The sequence below is a fragment of the Euleptes europaea genome, chromosome 21 (assembly GCF_029931775.1).
Source record: "Euleptes europaea isolate rEulEur1 chromosome 21, rEulEur1.hap1, whole genome shotgun sequence".
Lineage (NCBI taxonomy): Eukaryota > Metazoa > Chordata > Lepidosauria > Squamata > Sphaerodactylidae > Euleptes > Euleptes europaea.
This window is the reverse complement of record NC_079332.1, coordinates 6,804,908-6,822,639: the sequence shown is the minus strand read 5'-3', so window position 1 is coordinate 6,822,639 and position 17,732 is coordinate 6,804,908. Positions and strand designations below refer to the sequence as shown.

Below are 17,732 nucleotides of genomic sequence, written 5' to 3'. Positions count from 1 at the left end.
ATTGAGGGCTGGAATGCAGAAACGAACATCCAAGGAAAGGCTCAGATGTTTATTGCTGCACGCTCGGAAAGAGGAATTGGTGCTAACCAGGAGCAATTTATCGTGAAATATTTAAAACCAAGCACTTTCCTCTCTGGGAGCCTGTGGGTACTGATCTCGTTCTGAAACATTCAGCTGCATTTTGATCTAGGCTTCAAAAACATTAGTTGCAAAAAAAAAAAAGCGCTTGTATACTCAGAGGGCTATGAGACTACAGCAATACCACCAGTGTAAATGGTTTGCATTTCAAGTTACCCTTGTACATGAGAGTCTGCCAATTTGCGCAGAGTTCCACAGAATGGCATAAACCTTCTTTTAAAGAAGCATTCCCCAAATCAGTAGAGATTTCAGTCGGTGGTTAAAGCTCCCTTTAGTTCGTCTGGTACAATCTTTTGTATTTTATGTTAGCTCCGCTTCAGCTCTATTATAGTACTTTAAAATGGTAACAAAAAAAAATAATAAAAACTGGACCAATTTGAAAACGCAAGAAAAATTTCTGATCTAAGCAAGATAATAATAAAAAGGAACGGCACTGGATTTATCTGCTCGGTATTATATAATGGTCTAACAATTCAAATAAATAAAAGGATATCAACACAGGCAGTGAATGGTTGATTTGGGGGGCAATTCACACAATCTGGTCTTGCTGTTGCAACCACAAATACTGGGGGTGGGTTGTGGGGGCATGACTCTCTCTTTTTCCATGGAGGGACTTACAGGATTTCAAGTCAGCAAAGACGGAGCTCTGAAGTTTGGGGAGAAGAGGCAATTATAGGTGCCTGGGGTTATCCACAGAGGCTGAGCTTGCTATGCCCACTGTCCATAGGCTGAAGATTTGTACAAAGAACCCATGAGGTTTTCAAGGCAAGGGATGTTCAGAGGTGGTTTGCCATTGCCTGCCTCTGTGCTGTGACCCTGGACTTCCTTGGTGGTCTCTCATCCCAGTACTAGCCAGGGCTGACCCTGCTTAGCATCCAAGATCTGATGAGACTATGCTAGTCTAGGTTAGCCAGGTCAGGGTACAGTGCCCACTACCTGTTCTCAAAATCCAAAAGCACCCTTGGGCTTTAACAATCCTCTGCCCTATCCAGACTTGCTCAGCAATGCGGGCGAAAGAGAAGCATTTCTTGACCATTTTCTCAACAGATCGTTTCATCTAGAGGGAACTGCCCCGCATACACCGAACCTGTCATTCAGATGTACGATTTCATTGGGCAATAAACACACAAGGCACGGAGTTCCCTTTAAAAATAAAACAAGCTACTTGAATGGTCAGAATACACAGCATCACTGGGCCTGTTACAGCTAAATGGTATCAAGCTGGAACCAAAATCCTCCTTTCTACATTGTTTGCAAGAGATGCCGGGACAGATGTTTGTGGATCACAGGGAACGACACTTGAACCCCCGCGTGGGACCCGTTATCCTCAGTGGAGGGTTTTGGACCACCGTACGCCACCTGAGTAAATGCTGCCGACAGCGAGTGATTCCAGATTTAATTCAGCACGGCTGTGGAAAAGCAGCCCGCTGTTTAAGGGGACGGGATTAGCTCGTAAAACCAAGCAAGCTGAACTACCTTCAAAATGCAGTATTCCTAGATCACTGACAGACAGTCCTAAACACAAGCAAGCTTGCTAGATTTCCCAGGAAAGAAGCCTCCCTGCTGTAGTTATTTCAATAAATAAATAAACTGCAAAAGGACTAGATTTCCATGAAGTATCCTGATACTAGCACTATTGACTTAAAATTAAACAAGACCTAATGCTTGGCTTTCAAAAATATCCCCCATGGTGGTAGAAGGAGGAGGAGGAGAGTTGGTTTTTATACCCTGCTTTTCTCTACCTTTAAGGAGTCTCAAAGCATCTTACAGTCACCTTCCCTTCTCCTCCTTGCAACAAATACCTTGTGCGGTAGGTGGGGCTGAGAGAGTTCTGAGAGAGCTGTGACTAGTTCAAGGTCACTCAGCAGGCTTCATGTGGAGGAGTGGGGGAACAAATCCGGTTCACCAGATTAGAGTCCACCGCTCATGTGGAGGAGTGGGGAATCAAACCCGGTTCTTCAGATTAGTGTCCACCGGTCTTAACCACTACACCACGCTAGCTCTCAAGGCTTGCCCTGAGACACACCCCAGACATCTTTTGCTAAATTATCAAATAAACTGCAGGTTATATAATGAAGTCCTTAGCAGGCTGACAGCCTTCTAAGCCTCCAATGCCTTTATAAGGGTGTATCTCTGCTTAGGATTGCACTGACAGTATGATGAATGGGTTTATGAACGTCTGCAGTTACACCTCTTCGGTTCCTTAGGCCTTTGTAGTGGCACAGAATCTCAAGAAAATTCTTTCCACTGGTGTTACATGATCAGGTCAAATCAATTTTGGTTAAATTATACTGATTTAGGCAAAGAAGCCACTTCTCAGTTCTGCTTTTCCTGCATTCGAAGGGAAGCTTCCCTCCGGTGCGCTGGTGCTTTCAATGACCTCAACACAACGGGTGACCTTGATCACCCATAGGTGGGGAATGTGCGCTTTAGACAATGGAGGAATACACGTGGTACTAAACCATAAGAAGAGTCATTGGAAAGGACAATCACGCCAGAAGAAGAAGAGCTGGGTTTTATATGCCGACTTTCTCTACCACTTAAGGCAGAATCAAACCGGCTTACAATCTCCTTCCTTCCCCTTCCCACAACAGACACCCTGTGAGGTAGGTGGGGCTGAGAGAGCTCTAAGAGAGCTGTGACTGGCCAAAGGTCACCCAGCTGGCTCCAAATGTAGGAGTGGGGAAACCAACCCGGTTCACCAGATTAGCATCAGCCGTTCATGTGGAGGAGCGGGGAATCAAACCCAGTTCTCCAGATCAGACTCTACCGCTCCAAACCACTGCTCTTAACCACTACACCAAGCTGGCTAGGAAAAGTGGAAGGCAGCAGGAAAAGAGGAAGACCCAACATGAGATGGATTCACTCAATGAAGGCCCTCAATTTGCAAGACCTGAGCAAGGCTGTTAATCATAGGACATTTGGAGGTCATTAATTCATTGGGTCGCCATGAGTCGGGAGCGACAGTGCTTTGCTTACCAAGAATAATCCCATTGGGCTCTTCAGGCGGTTGCCAAACGATGCGAACAGACGTCAATCTCACCTCGGGAAACACCAACCTCACAGGGGGGCCAGGAGCTGGAAAAGACCAACAGAAACACCAAAGGGGTTCATTTGACTTTTTCTTTTTAAAACAAGGTAGACATTGTCTCTTCAAACAGGACAATCACAAAGCGGATCCAGTTCTCTTCCCTTCCTTTACAGGTGCTTTGGACAAACAGTGTGGGAAGAAGGCCAAGCAGAAGACATTTGGGTGGCCCAGAAGTGTTCTTGGGCATGGACTGACGCCTCCCGTGCACCGTAAACCCTTCTTATCAGCTCAGTAATCATTACTGAAATGCAGCCGCCACAGATTCCAGGTAGTTTACTGCAGCAGTAAAGATATTTACAGGGATGTTTTGACAAACAAGGTCTGATCTAAGTGGGAGAGCTCATATAGGGGCCTATCTGGAGAGGCGTGTGCACCAGTCAGACTGTGTAAGAGACCTCTCTGGTTATTGTATTCTTGTCTGTCCTATGCTCGTGAAGTACTAAATTACCTCGAGAGAGAAGAGGATTACTTTCCATGTCATTCCTTTGGTTGCCGGAGCTGAATAATATCCTCCAACCCCATTGCTAGCTCACAGTTTGAACTGCCTTCTAATTTCGCATCTCCATTTTTTGAGCACCTCCGTTTGGTCACGAGAGCCAGAGAGGGATCAGACGGGAGGTGCATTACCGGCAGACAGCAGGCGGGCGGCCAGATTGCCTGTATCAAGGTCACCTGGGGGGAGCTGAAGATAATTTGCAAATCCGGAGGCGCGGATGTTCCCCTGAAGCTGAAATCCCGCCTCCGCTCACACCTATAATGCTTTTAATTAAATTGATCAGGGAGGAATCAAAGCAGGCTTATGTCAGGAGTGCAGGGATAGAAGAACAAGCAGGACCATTTGCCAACAGGTGCCACCGGAAGGAAGATAAGACAACGGTTTGTCACAGTGAGCCGAAGAATGTCTCATTACACTGTGGTTCGTGGTGGGCATGTGTTTCATTTAAACATCCATTCTTTTGTACCCCCCATCAGACATCGGCCTATCCCAAATTGCCTTGTCCTCAGTGGAACAGGCTTCCTCGGGAGGTGGCTAGCTCTCCTTCCCTGGAGGTTTTTAAGAAGAGGTTAGATTGACATCTGTCAGCAATGCTGATTCTATGACCTTAAGCAGATGATGAGAGGGAGGGCATCTTGGCTATCTTCTGGGCATGGAGTGGGGGTCACTGTGTGTGTGTGTGGGAGGTAGATGTGAATTTCCTGCATTGTGCAGGGGGTTGGACTAGATGTCCCTGGTGGTCCCAACTCTATGATAACTCTTAGTAAGGCTCATGGCTGAGGGGTGAATTGACACCTGTCCCTTCTTCTTTTAGAGACGTAATTTCACATCACATTCACAAGCGGGCCTAGATTGATCCAGCAACTCCAAGGGCAGGTTTCGGTTTAAGGTCCGCCAACCGTGGTCACAGCAAAGTCTGGCACCGCACTGGGGACTCCTGCTGTATTCTGCTGACTGGCTAAGGCCTTCTGTTCTACCAAGGCTTGCTTAAACAAATTTTAACTTGCCTGCTGTTCCTTTTAAAAGCAATCCTTGTTTATATTTTTTATTATTACTCTTTGTTTTATTGACGTTTTATGCTGTGCCGTTTATTGACATGAATTGTGCCCCATTCCGAGTAATTTTATTTAAGTAAAAGCAATAAGGGATTAAATACAGAGAGAGAGAGAGAGAGCTGGCATATAGGATGCCTCAGACACTGTGCTGGGTGCCAGGAGCCACCGATTCAAATATCTCCCCAGGCAAAAAGTCACAGGCGCTCCCCCCTACCCAGCAAGCCACCATTTCCCAACTTCAGGCCCCACCCCTGGTTTACAAGATAAGGATCTAGAAATACTAATGAGCTTTCCAAGAACATTGTAAAGGTCATTAGGGATTCAAAGTGCATCGCGCACTCGAAGGCAGTATATTGTTACATAAATAAATGCTCCCCGTCCCCACTGCTTCATTCCTCCAGCCCAGGGAAGGGCGACCTTTTATAAATTAAAGGCCAAACCACTTCAAGATTCAGAACAGGAGAGACCAAAGAGCCAGTATAAGAAAGCCCATTTGCATAACTGAAACCATGCCATGTAACATTATTGGTAATTGACATGGTGATGAATAGCGGCAGAAATGTATGCCGTAATCCTTCTGTACCCACAGACTTTTTTTTTTTGAATGAGACTTTAGCCGCAGCGTCACTTTGTGAGTTTCTTCAGAACGTACACCGTTAACTGGGTCAGGTACGGCCTCCTCCCCCACTTCCTTCCCTCCTTCCTAGCCCTGGACTCCCCAGAGCTTGAGGTCGCTTGAAGGCAGCCGCCATCTTAAGAACCGCCCGCCAGGACGGGGTCACAACACGGGGACTGTGGCTTCCGTAACTCCCAGTCACCGCTTCTCCCCGTCCAGAGCCCACTGCACCGAGCTGAGATTGCTTGATGCTTTGCTTCCGCCATGTGCCGGCCATTGCAGAGCCAGCTGGAGTGGTGCGGTCACTCCTGGGTGCTCAGAGAGCCAGATCTGCTTCAGAACTGAGCAGGGCCAGTGCCAGTCGTTTTTGCACCCTAGGCAAGGCTAACCACTTGTGGGGGCCCCCATTGCTAACCAGTTTTCAAAAACAGATGTCTTGTAGACAAATAAAAGCACAACACTTTTTTTGTAAGACGCTATAATTAATTACATTCCATGGCACTGTTGTGGTACTTATCTCTGAAAAAATAATATAAATTGTCAGTTGCATTTTTTCAAGAAACGAATCTGTTTAAAACTGAGCCCCTCTGAGGTCTCCGCCCTAGGTGACCGCCTAGTTGGCCTAATGGTAGCACCAGCCCTGGGACTGAGCCATATTTAGCTTGCAAGTTGTAGGCTGCTAGTTCCCTGTCCTGGGCCTTTCACTCATGACTCAGCTTGTCAGGCCTCCAGCTGGTCAGTGATTTTTCACTTAACTCCACCTTCAGACCTGAGTACTGAAAACTGAGCTGGTTTTGTGTGTGGGTGGGGGGGAGGGTTTTGCATTTCATGAGGATTTTGCACAGTAAAACACTGATTCCCTTGACTTTTCAGTAAATGTGTCATAAGTAAACTGAAAGCGTTCAGTATGCAAGAAGCACCGCCCTCACTCCGCATGGGCTTCATTTGGCCACAGTGACATCGGCATGCCGCAAAAATCTTATTTATTTATTTTACCACTATTCTAGCCTGCTTTACTCCCGTCAAGCGGGATCCAAAGGTCACAGTGTGAACAGACATGACATTGCAAAATTAATAAATGAAAACTCCCCCACAAATAGGGATCCTTGGGCGCGTTTGGGGAGGAGAGAACAGAGGCTTCTTAGAAGCTACTTCCTCTTTCAAAACAGGAAGTGACATCATGATGCTCTATGCACAGAGGCCAAGGTGTCCCACTGATGTTGCCTCCTGGCACTGCTATTCAGCGGTTTACTGTCTCTGGACTTGGAGGTTTCCCTTTAATCACCATTGGTAGTAGCCATTGATGGACCTCTGTTCTATGAATCTGTATAATCCCTTTGTAAAGCCACCGCAGTGGCACGTGGTTAATGAAAACACAGTATTTCGATCTGCCCTCAAATGTCTCTCGTCCTTTCAATATGTCAAACTCAAATTGGGAATCTGAGGCATCAGAGAGAAGTACAAAATAATGTTTATGTGCTAATTTTTTTCAAAGGTCATTTTATTATTCTTTTGTTCAAGATTGTTTTTAGGAGCGCTCCTGGGACCAGAGGCGCCACGTCTCCCTCACGTTCAATCACAGTAAGGTTTGTTTATCACGTCCCATTATGGCGCAGCTCTTTTTTTTTTATTGCTATGATTGGATTTCTGTAGGAGTTCATAATTGGGCTGTAAAAATTTGCTTCAGGCTGGAACTGGCAATAAAATATAAGGTTTTGTGAGTGAAATAGTCTTTTTGTCAATTACAGGACGTGGGGAAAAGATGGGAGATTTGGGGAGAAGATTCGCAGCTAGAAGTTAATGGGAGTCTGCCTGTTTACATTAGGGAAGGATCTGGCTCTTTCAGATTAAAAAATGTAATCAAGCTGAGAGGCGGCTAAAATATTCAGCTTGGAGCATGAGTAAAGAGAATAGTCCTGCGTCGAAAACAGCAAGGCCCCAGTGGCCCAATGTACTCACCATCATCTTTCGTCCTCTCGATGACTGCAGGAGAGCTGGGGACCCCGTCGCCGATGCGCGTGAAGGCCAGCACCTGAATCTCATAAAGCACGTACTTGCACAGGCCGGCCAGAAGGACGGAGAAGGTGTGGTTCCCTCTCACCACCTGACTGCTCAACTTGCCCTCCGCGTCCTTTGCCCGGAACAAAACCTGTGGACAATTAAGACGGCATTCACGGAATAAATGCTTCTCCAAACATCCCAGGAACAATTTATAACAGGGCCGGGAAGAGAGAGTCATGGAGACTTATGTCATAACATTTCTTCACTTAAAATTATAAACAACCATGCAGCCCGGGTGAGCTATAAAGAAGCATTAATCCCCCAAGTAATGAACAGCAGACTCTTTCAACTCCCAGCTAGACTCCTTTTCTGGCTACATTCCAATTGCTGAGCCAAACTGTTTCTGTTGAAGTAGACACACGCACAGGCAGAATGCCAGGCACGCCCCACCCCTGATATGTTGGTCCTAATAGCAAAAAGCCACCAGCCACTGAATAAAGCATCCTCTAGCCCAGTGGTTCTCAACCTTTTTCCGACCGTGGCCCCCTTCCGACCTTGTTTCCTTCCTGTGGCCCCCCTGTCCTACCGGTAGAAAGGTAGCTATTTAAATGCTTTGCTTGTAAATAGCCAAGGAACAAAGAAGCATAAACAGCCACACAAAACGCACACATGCAGTTCTTATTGGGAAATTGAAATTTACAATAAATACCCCACAAAAAGGGAATACAACACGCCAAATAAACAACTATGTTCACATACAAGGGAGAACAAAGCCTCTACCACAGTTGCACAGGATTACAGCGATACAAAAATCTAGTTGCAAACAATGCATAGAAATGCAATTAAGAAAGTCATGTGTTAGGTTTTCATGTGTTTCTGTTCACTTCTCACTTCCCTCTGTGCGCCCCTAGTCTCGTGCCGTGGCCCCCCATTTACACAATTTTCACCTGTGGCCCCCTTGGAATATCCTGGCCCCCCGTTGAGAACCACGGCTCTAGCCCAGGGGTCTCCAACCTTTTTGAGCTCATGGCGCCTTTGGAATTTTGACGCCGTGTGGTGGGCGGAGTCACAGAACGGCTGCCACAGCATGGCTACCGCAGGGGGCGGAGCCAGCCGCAAAATGGCGGCTGCAGTTTACACCTTCAGTCACACAGTGAAGATCCTTGCGTTTTGGTGGCGGCGGCTGCTGAAGCAATGTTTTTTAAAGTCTGCAAAGCCAATCAAATCTCCAGTGGCCGATCGGAAGCCTTGCTGGGCAAAAGCCCTACCTGTCCCTGCCAACTTTCTAAAAATACCAGGGAAGGTGTTGGCGGGTACTGTGGCACCCAAAGGCACCACATTGGGGACACTGGCTCTAGCCATTTCTTGTAAAGAAAAGTTCTTCAGCTGTCACCCAAATAAAGCAAAAGACCATTTGATAGATATTGCAGTCCTACATAGAATTTGTTACAATAGTCTACCACAAGGATGCAAAAGCACAGATTGGCACGGCTAGGTCAGACGAATCTTTAGAAAAAGGGGAAACGGCAAACCAAATGCCGCTGAAAAGAAGACGCTTTTGGTTTCTTCTTCAACCTGCTTCTCAAGCAGGGCTATGATATACCTTGTGTTCATTTAACTACAGCTGTCGGGACTTCCGTATCCAAATATTGTAAAGATACACAAGATGAGACCAATAAATAAATAAATAAAATAAAGTAAAAATATTCTTATGTAAAAGCGCAAAAGAAAGTCGTATACCTTGTAGCCAAGAATGAGCCCATTCTGATCTGGTTCAGGGACGGCTGCCCACGTCAAGAGGATCTGAGTGGAGCTCACAGCTTCAGCTGACACATTCTCTGGTGGAGCTGAAGGAACTGCAAATGCCCAAATTTACAGAAATTAGGGGCTGGGAAATGCATTCATTCCTTTACCCATCTGTATTTCTAGGATCGGCTCAGACCCTAGGACTCCTGCCCATTATTTTATATATACATGCACAAAACAGGGAACACACACATATAAAGGGGAGGGGGGAAAGGACACAACAAAGTCTATAATACACCAAAGCCATGAAAAGCATTATTGAAAAAAGGATTTGTCCTGGAAGCCTTGCAAGGGCCCTCTACAGAGAGCGATCTGAGCAAGAAATAGTCTCCGGCATGTCAGCAAGAGCTGATTTTAATTCCTTTGAAACGCACAAGGGCCGTAGGATCTTTCCAAGCCATTCGAGATCAAGCCATCCAAGTCTAATGCCTTGAACCAAAGAGGTTTTGCCTCTTTAACCAGATTTTTTTTTTGTCTGCCGTGTCCAGCCTGCTATGAAGGCGTTTCACAATTGCCCCCTCAAGGATGTGGCTCCCTTCTTTTCTTTCCGTGTCTTAAAATAGATGTTAGGGTTGTTGATACAATGTAAGCTGCATAATTGGCCCCCTGGACAATTATAGACAAAACACACAAGCCGCACATAGAACGATGTGGTCCTTTTTTAAAAAGTGAGATGTTCTCATCATGGTCCAGGGTTAGGGTTGCCAGACCCCCATCAGGGATTCCCCTGCCCTGGGGCTCTTCCCTTGGAATTGATAGGGTTGCCAGCCTCCAGGTGGTGGCTGGAGATCTCCATCTATTACAATTGATCACCAGGTGACAGAGATCAGTTCACCTGGAGAAAATGGCTGCTTTAGAAGGCAGACTCTGTGGCATTATACCCCATTGAAGTCCCCTCCCCAAACCCCACCATCCACCATCACGAAATCACCCAGTGAGGTATGCTACCCGTTACGGGAGCTTGAAGATCGTTTCTATAGAAGACATTGTTATAAGCCTTCATTGCAATTGTTTAAGGCTGATGAAGCCACGCTGAGTGGCGAAAGCGCTAAAAACTATCCGGAAAGGCGTTTCCAATTTTTGCCTGACGAGTCTTTCTAGGAAGAGCGACCTTCCATGCCTACATTCATGGCTTGCGAGTGAGATGCATGGTTCAATTCCAGAAAATTTCTAGGATGATGCCACCTGGTTCCTTTTCATAGCTAGTTTGTGTGATATATTGTTCCTTTATTGTTGTTATACATCATTGTTATCACACTTGTTGTATTATACCACTACCATTGCATTTTGTTGTTGCTTCATCTGGGGCTTGCCTTTTTGTATACCTGTTGACCATTGATGCATAGCCCTTTTTCTTTGTGACTAGTGGTTTACTGAATTTTGTTTGTTTACATTCAGAGCCTATTATTGTTCTTTTATACAACCTCCAGGTAGTGGCTGAAGATCTCCTGCTGTACAACTGATCTCCAGCCAATAGAGATCAGTTCACCTGGAGGAAATGGCCATTTTGGCCATTGGACTCTATGGCATTGAAGTCCCTCCCCTCCCCAAACCCCACCCTCCTCAGGCTCCGCCCAAAAAAACCTCCCGCCGATGGCGAATAGGGACCTGGCAACCCTACCTAGGCCTGTGTGGCTGGCAATGCGGTGATGTAACTTCTGGTGCACACTGGAAGTGACATCATTACGCTGCCGGAGACGCGGGGACACGCTAGTATTTGGGCAAAAACTCTATGTTAAAAATGACTACTATCATAGGGTTTTTTTGCCCAAATACCAAAGCATTTCCCCATTGCTGGCGACATGATGATGCCACTTCCGGTGAACACAGGGAGCAGTGCCTCAGACTGGTGTTGGCCATGCTTCCTTTCACCCCAGAACTGCCTCTGCTGGCTTCCTGTGCCTTTCCCAATCTTCTCCCAGAGGCCTGAGCTGTGACACCCCCCTTCTCGACCGAGAGCTGATTTCCAGACAACATTACTTAACCTGACCAGTGCTAGAGCAAGCTCCAGGTTTTCCCAACCATTTTTTAAGGGCATCTATCCAAGCAGCTGTCAAATTAAGCCCAGATCTCAATGCTTTGTATGTGGCCATGGCCGAAGGAAGCCCCAAGTTCCAAATGGAAACTTTTTTTTTAGAAGAAAAGTAATGAAACAAATACATGCCTCTTTAAAGACAAGACTCTAATTTAAAGGTCACGGTAGAATTACTGTCACTAACCTTCACCCGAGAGGGAAAAACCCAACATATTTGCACAGCCCTGCACTCCCTTCCCCATCACGGCCATTTAAACACCTTGGGGGCAAGTGTAATACCTTTCAATTAACAACATTAGCTTCAGAAGCTGCTTTAAAAGTTCAGACAGCGGCATTTGAGGCGGGGGGGGGGCATTTATGCCTCTCTCTCAGAAGCACATGTCCAAGAGGCACAATTACTCATAAGGTACAAGGCACTTGGCCACCTTCAGAGACCACCTGAATAAGAAGGGAATCTTTGAAGACGAGGAAAACTGGATATTGTTCTCAGTGCCGCAGGAGTACCATTCACATCCAGCACTGGTTGTACAATAATGTGGAGGGGTGGTGGTCAGGAAAGGCAATTGGCTACAGAGGAATTTCTGCATGCATGTGGGAAATCGTCATGTTCGTCATGTGCTCGGAGGCAAGAGAGACATGCAGTCTTTTAAGGGCACCCGTGATACTGGGTAACCACACGCAGCCCTCCTAACTGTACTGAGCATGCTAGAAGTGGGGGGGGGGGCAACAGAAAAATCCACAATTGCCCAGTGTCCACATATTGGAGCTTATGCAGGGATAATGAAATCCCATGGTGGCTAGCTGGGGGCGGTGGGGGGGGGGAGAGAGATATCTGCTTCTGATGCAATTAAAAAAAAAGACGGTACTACAATGCAGATAATGTGGCTTTCTCAGAGAGGTGTAGCCCAGCCACCCAGAGCTGTGGAGAGACTGGCAGGGGTGGCAAAAGGCCTTGCTGATCGGCCACTTCTGGGAGTGGGCGCCAGAGCCATCGAGTCCCAGACCAGACACTGCCTGCAAAGGGATCCTTCGAAAAGACAGCTGCCGACCAGGAAATCTGCTCTGTGCAAAGCTGCTTTAGGACAGGTTCCCTGCAGCGCTCAGGCTCAGCCGTGCCTTGGCCAGTCCCAGCCGTGCCGTTTCTTCCACTTCTCTCCAAGAGTCACTGCAGGCTAAAGGGGAGGGGCTGTGGCTAAAGGGGAGGGGCCGTGGCTCAGTGGTAGAGTCTCTGCTTGGCATGCAGAAGGGTCCCAGGTTCAATCCCCGGCATCTCCAGTTAAAGGGACTAGGCAAGTAGGTGACGTGAAAGACCCCTGCCTGAGACCCTGGAGAGCTGCTGCCAGTCTGATTAGACAATACTGACTTTGATGGACCAAGGGTCTGGTTCAGTATAAGGCAGCTTCATGTGTATGAGCCATGAAAGAAGAGGCAGGAGATGGCTGCAGGTGTGTTAGCAATGGGCGTGGCACGGCAGAAGGACCCACAGTTCCCCAAGGTCAAAATATTGGGGTTTATGGGGGTGGGTGGGGGGAATTTACCATGCACAATTCCTCTGCAGCTAGCTGAGACAGCTGTGGGGCTACAGAACATCCCAGAACAACCCCCATGGCCTTTAATCTGCAGCTGATACCCATACATATGTGTGTGCGCATGCTATCAAGTCACAGCTGACTTATGGCAACCCCGTAGGGTTTCCCAGGCAAGAGATGTTTGGAGGAGGTTTGCCATTGCCTGCCTCCATGTGGGCTGAGTTCTGAGAGAACTGTGACTGGCCCAAGGTCACACAGCAGGCTTCATGTGGAGGAGTGAGGAATCGAACCCAGTTCTCCACATTAGAGGCTGCCGCTCTTAACCACTACACTCCGCTGGCTCCACCCATGTGTATGTGTGTGTGGGGGGGGGCGGGGACCCTACCTGAATTGCTGGAAGCTCCAAGTTACCCTCTTCATCTCTACAGAAATTTTTCTGTTACCAATTAGTTGGGCCATGAGACACAGGAGCTCCAACCCTCCTCCTGGCACTGGGGCTGCCTCCCTCCATGCTTCCCCCAGCACCGGAGATGTTTTTTTCTTCATCTTCTCCTAGATTTATCCCCCACAAGGATATAATTATGTTAAAGGAATATAGATCGCCGGGAGCCATGAATGTCTTTGGCTAGCATCCAGGGCTCTACCCGTAGATCTTCACACACACACACACACACAAAGCAACTCCCACATGAATCACTTCCTCTTAGACAGAGCATGAAAAAAAAAGAGGCGCGCCAGATTAAGGTGTAAAGAAAACCCGCCGTTTCTCAGCCACACTGGTTCACAGATTCACCTGTTTGATTCTGCCTTTCGAGTGGAAAGATTGCACTTAAAAAAAATGAATAATGCCCCCACCCCCACCTCCCACACTCATACACCTGCTTTTCGGGTTTCAACGACCAGGAATTCTCAATCCCCTTTCTACTGACGGTTCACCGGAGGCAGAGATTGAAGCTGCATTCGCGTAAAAAAAAAAAAAAAGGGTGATTACTGCTAGGGGGAGTAGAAGCTTTAACAATGCAGATAATGTGGCTTTCTCACCTCTCCGCGCTGGCTGGGACCACTTGGGATCTTAATCGCACTCTGCGCATGCCAGAAAATGCTTGCAACAATGACTGGAAAATTTCTCAGCCTTCCACTGAAAGAGCCTTTGGCTTCTCCCAAAGCAGGCTCAACTCAAGGAGACTGATCAAGAGGAATGGAGGAAAGAGGGGCAGAAAGGAGGAAGGGTGACAGAGGTAGCATTGCCAACTCTGGCCTGGGGAAATTTCTGGAGGTTTGGGGGGGCAGTGCCTGTGGAGGGGGGGATTTGGGGAGGGATTTCGCCTGGAATCTATGGCACAGGGTAGCCTTTGCTCTGCAAAGCAGCCATCTTCTCCAGGGGAACTGATCTCTGCAGGAAACGGATCTCTGTAATTCTAGGTGGTCCCTAGGCACCACCCGGAGGTTGGCAATCCTAGTAACAGGAGCTGAGTTTGATAACAGGGGCTGAGCTGACTTTCAAATGAAAGGCTCAAGGAGATGAGGGGTTTGGAGTTGTGTGAACGAAGCTCCCTGTATCTCGTCTATAAAAATGAGGTACATGGGGGCTTGATTCAGACCAGGACTGCAGCATAAGTTGGTCTGAGGAAAAAAAGGGCAACTTCTGTCATTCTCCAAATGTGGAAACCAGAAGCGAAAATACTAAGAGTGCCTGAAAGTTCGTAAGAGAAGGGATGGTTCATACACAGTTGTAGGCTGGGATGGCCTTTGAGGTCAGTGAGAAGTTGGAAAGCAGCCTCCCGAGGGAAACCAGAACAGACAAGACAAGTAGGATACCCACAGAACTCCCAAAGCGGATGAGAGCGGCCATGAAAAAACAGGAAAATAAGCAAGCTTAATTTCTGCCCAGAGATAGGAAGGAGGAGGAGGAGGAAAATATGGGGCACTGCCCCATCCCCAAACATCAGGCGGGCTTTGAAACGTCTTTATCACCCCAACCTTTACTTGCAGGTCACCTCACAGGGAAAAACAGACATCTCCATCCTGATCTCTCTGCTCCAAACACAATCCTAGGTTGTGAAAAGCCACCCAGGTTCGCCGTCCATCCCGCTAACTGTGTTCCGCTGGCAGCTCTAATGCCATTGGACTGTCTTCATCACCCAATTGCTTTGAAAGATGAAGCCCACCGCGGGTATTTCTGTTTCCGCAAGTGAGTGCCTTTTTCATTAACCGGGACAACGTTGCAGTGTGGAAGTGAAGGGGGGGAGGGAAGAGAGACGATGTTTTGCAGAAATTTGCTGAAGGCCTGGATGGTACCGCCGGCGGCACCATTAAATTGTCCTGGTCGGTAAAAGTTAATATAATGACACAGAAGTCCAGAGGTGCCTTAACCACTCATTGCCAGCGTAAGCCACGGGGCCCCTGTTTTATTTGGATGTTAGACCAACGAGGCTACCAATCTGGAATTACCATTATATAAAAGTTAAAAGCATCTTAAAACCAAGCCCTTCCCCCCATTGCTGGGAACAGGCGCATGGTTCGGGAGAGGGTTTGGGGGTGGGGACATGGGGGATGTCGTTGGCTGTACTGCTACATGCAGACCAACCTGGAAGTGATGTCAGATCGCTCTGGGAATTGCCAGAAACTTTATGGCAAAACCATAGAGTTTCCGGCAGTTCCTAGAACTACCCTATGCCACTTCTGGGTTTTTCGTGGAAGTGACGTAGGGATGCAGCAGTGGCAAGCAATTAAGGCAGCTAGCCAGAGGCCTCCTACCTGCTTGCGACTAGCAGGCAGGGCACAAGCCAAACCAACAGGTGTTCAAGCATCCTTACTATTTACTGTCCCTCATGTCTGGCCTCCTCGTATAAAGGTTATGTCAAACTGCTGCCTTCTGATGTTCATTCCACATTGCTGTTGGCTTTCATTCCTTGCTGCTGATACCAGCTTAACCTCTGCAAGCTGCCTGGTGCATTTTCCGGTTGAAAGCCCACGGGAGAGCAAGGCCATAAATAAATAAACAAATAAACCTGGAGACGGAGTGATTTGGCCCGGCATCAAGCCTTTCCCTGCACTCCTGCCCATTTATTGCCTGACCCCGTTACGGCAAGCCGGCAACACTCCTGCAGAGCACCTAAGCTGCTTCCCGTATGCTGGCCTTGGGAGACGCTTGACCCTCGCGGCCAGACATGGTCATGATTATGAAATAGTTGATTTTATCAACAGCGGGGGCTATGGGCACTCACGTTCAGGAGACCCATGGAAGCCCAAAACATATATTTATATATGGAAGGCCAGCAGCCCGGCACGGCTGATATGAATTAATATGTGGACAAGAGCGGGATTAAAAACCAAAGGAGCAGCAGTTCCACGGTTGTGCTAATACAGCCACACTCCGGTTCGCTCTGCCATATTCCAGCACTTTCCCAACATGTACAGAGGAAGATGTTCTGTAAATGCTGCTGTTATTGTACAGGGCAAGATTAAGCTCTGGATTACAGAACGAGGTGGGGGAAGTTTAGGGGGCTAAAAGGGACTGTGCTGTTGCAGATGGCAGAAGGCGGGGGTCCAGTTTCCCAGGCTGGTTTGCCTTAAATATCCTCCTGAAAAGCAGAAAACTAGTACAGCAGGGAGAAAGATTCTGACCAGACTCTGCAGCCTGCCCTCATAGGGAAGCTGCCCCAACCTCCTAATCATCTTGGCTGCCCTGTCCTTTTCCTGGCTCTGCAATGTCCTTTTTGAGATACGTTGACCAGAACTGCACACAGTATTCCAAATGAAGCGGCTCCATCGGTCTGTACAGGGGCGATATAATACTGGCCTTCATTTTTCAATCCCATTCCCAATAATCCTCAGATTCCCTGTGAATACGGTGGGACGGTTAAGATAGGACCGGGGAGACACAAGGTCGAATCCCCATTCAGCCACGAAGATCTCTATGGTCTTCATGGTGGAGCGGGACTTCAAGCCCTGGGCCAATCGTTTCGTCTCAGCCTAATTTACTCCACGTGGTTACTTTGAGGGTTACATGGAGGGAGGCGGGAGAGGAGAGAGAACCATGTGTGGCCCCCAAGTTCCTCTAAGGAAGGGCAGGATAAAAATGTAATAATAGATAATGCATACTTCTGAGTAAACATAATTAGAATTCAACGGTTGGTCCCCGATCATCTCAGCGCAACTAAATTGCATTTGTTCAAGGGTTTTAGTGGGGGGTTTTGGGACTGGGTTACTCATTAATCAGGCGGTGAAAGTTTCAACAGTTTGTCCCAATTCCAACAGGGATGCTAAGACTCCCAAATGGGTTCGCCAAGAGCATCAAATGCTGCAAAGCGGGCCGTGAGCGCATCCTCACTATCCCCAAACGATTTTTTCACTCTCTGCTCACAAGTAAGAATCTGTTGCGGCTTCTGCGGTTTTAATTGATCCCTTTCTCCAGCGGTAATGAAAATATGCAAATCTGAGGACACCGCGTGCTGTTTATAACGGAAAAAAGAGGCCCGAAATCCCGTTTAAAGTGATAAATGGAACTCAGACTCAGTGGCCGGCCCCTCTATGATTATGGAGACAAATTGCAAATACAATCCCTGCTCATTGTGCAGGTTAGCTACGAAGGTGATTTACTTTCACTATTGAATACTTAATTCAAGAAAGGTCACTCCGCTCAATTATTCACCCCCGGTCTGAAGGTAAATTACATCGAATGCATGCAGCCTGGAACCGAGGAAGAAGCCTTGTTTGAAGTTATCTAGATAACAGCTTAATAACTACCTTCTGCAGATGCTAATGAGCTACCATTTCTTATTCTTTGCCTCGCTATGGCTGCTTTTCTGCTGACCTCACACAAGTCCCCAAGCCTGCCTGAGGTTTGTCTACTCGCAAAGGCTGGTCCCAGCTAAGCGAGACACATTTACAGGCTGCATGCACACTGGGAAGAGTTACTGACCGGCACAGTTTGCACGGGGCAAAAGAGCAGACACCTTTGGA

At 47.5% G+C, this 17,732-nt stretch overlaps 1 protein-coding gene across 1 annotated transcript in view; it reads right to left on the bottom strand.

The window, feature by feature from the left end:
- The window catches only part of SDK1 (sidekick cell adhesion molecule 1), a 474,538-nt gene that overhangs the window by 85,937 nt on the left and 370,869 nt on the right, over positions 1-17,732 (bottom strand). The window contains exons 26-28 of the mRNA XM_056866585.1: positions 9,138-9,253; positions 7,356-7,545; positions 3,118-3,216 (exon numbers count right to left, since the gene is read on the bottom strand). Of these exons, the coding sequence (XP_056722563.1) occupies positions 3,118-3,216; positions 7,356-7,545; positions 9,138-9,253 (405 nt within the window). The remainder of the gene's footprint in view (positions 1-3,117; positions 3,217-7,355; positions 7,546-9,137; positions 9,254-17,732) is intronic.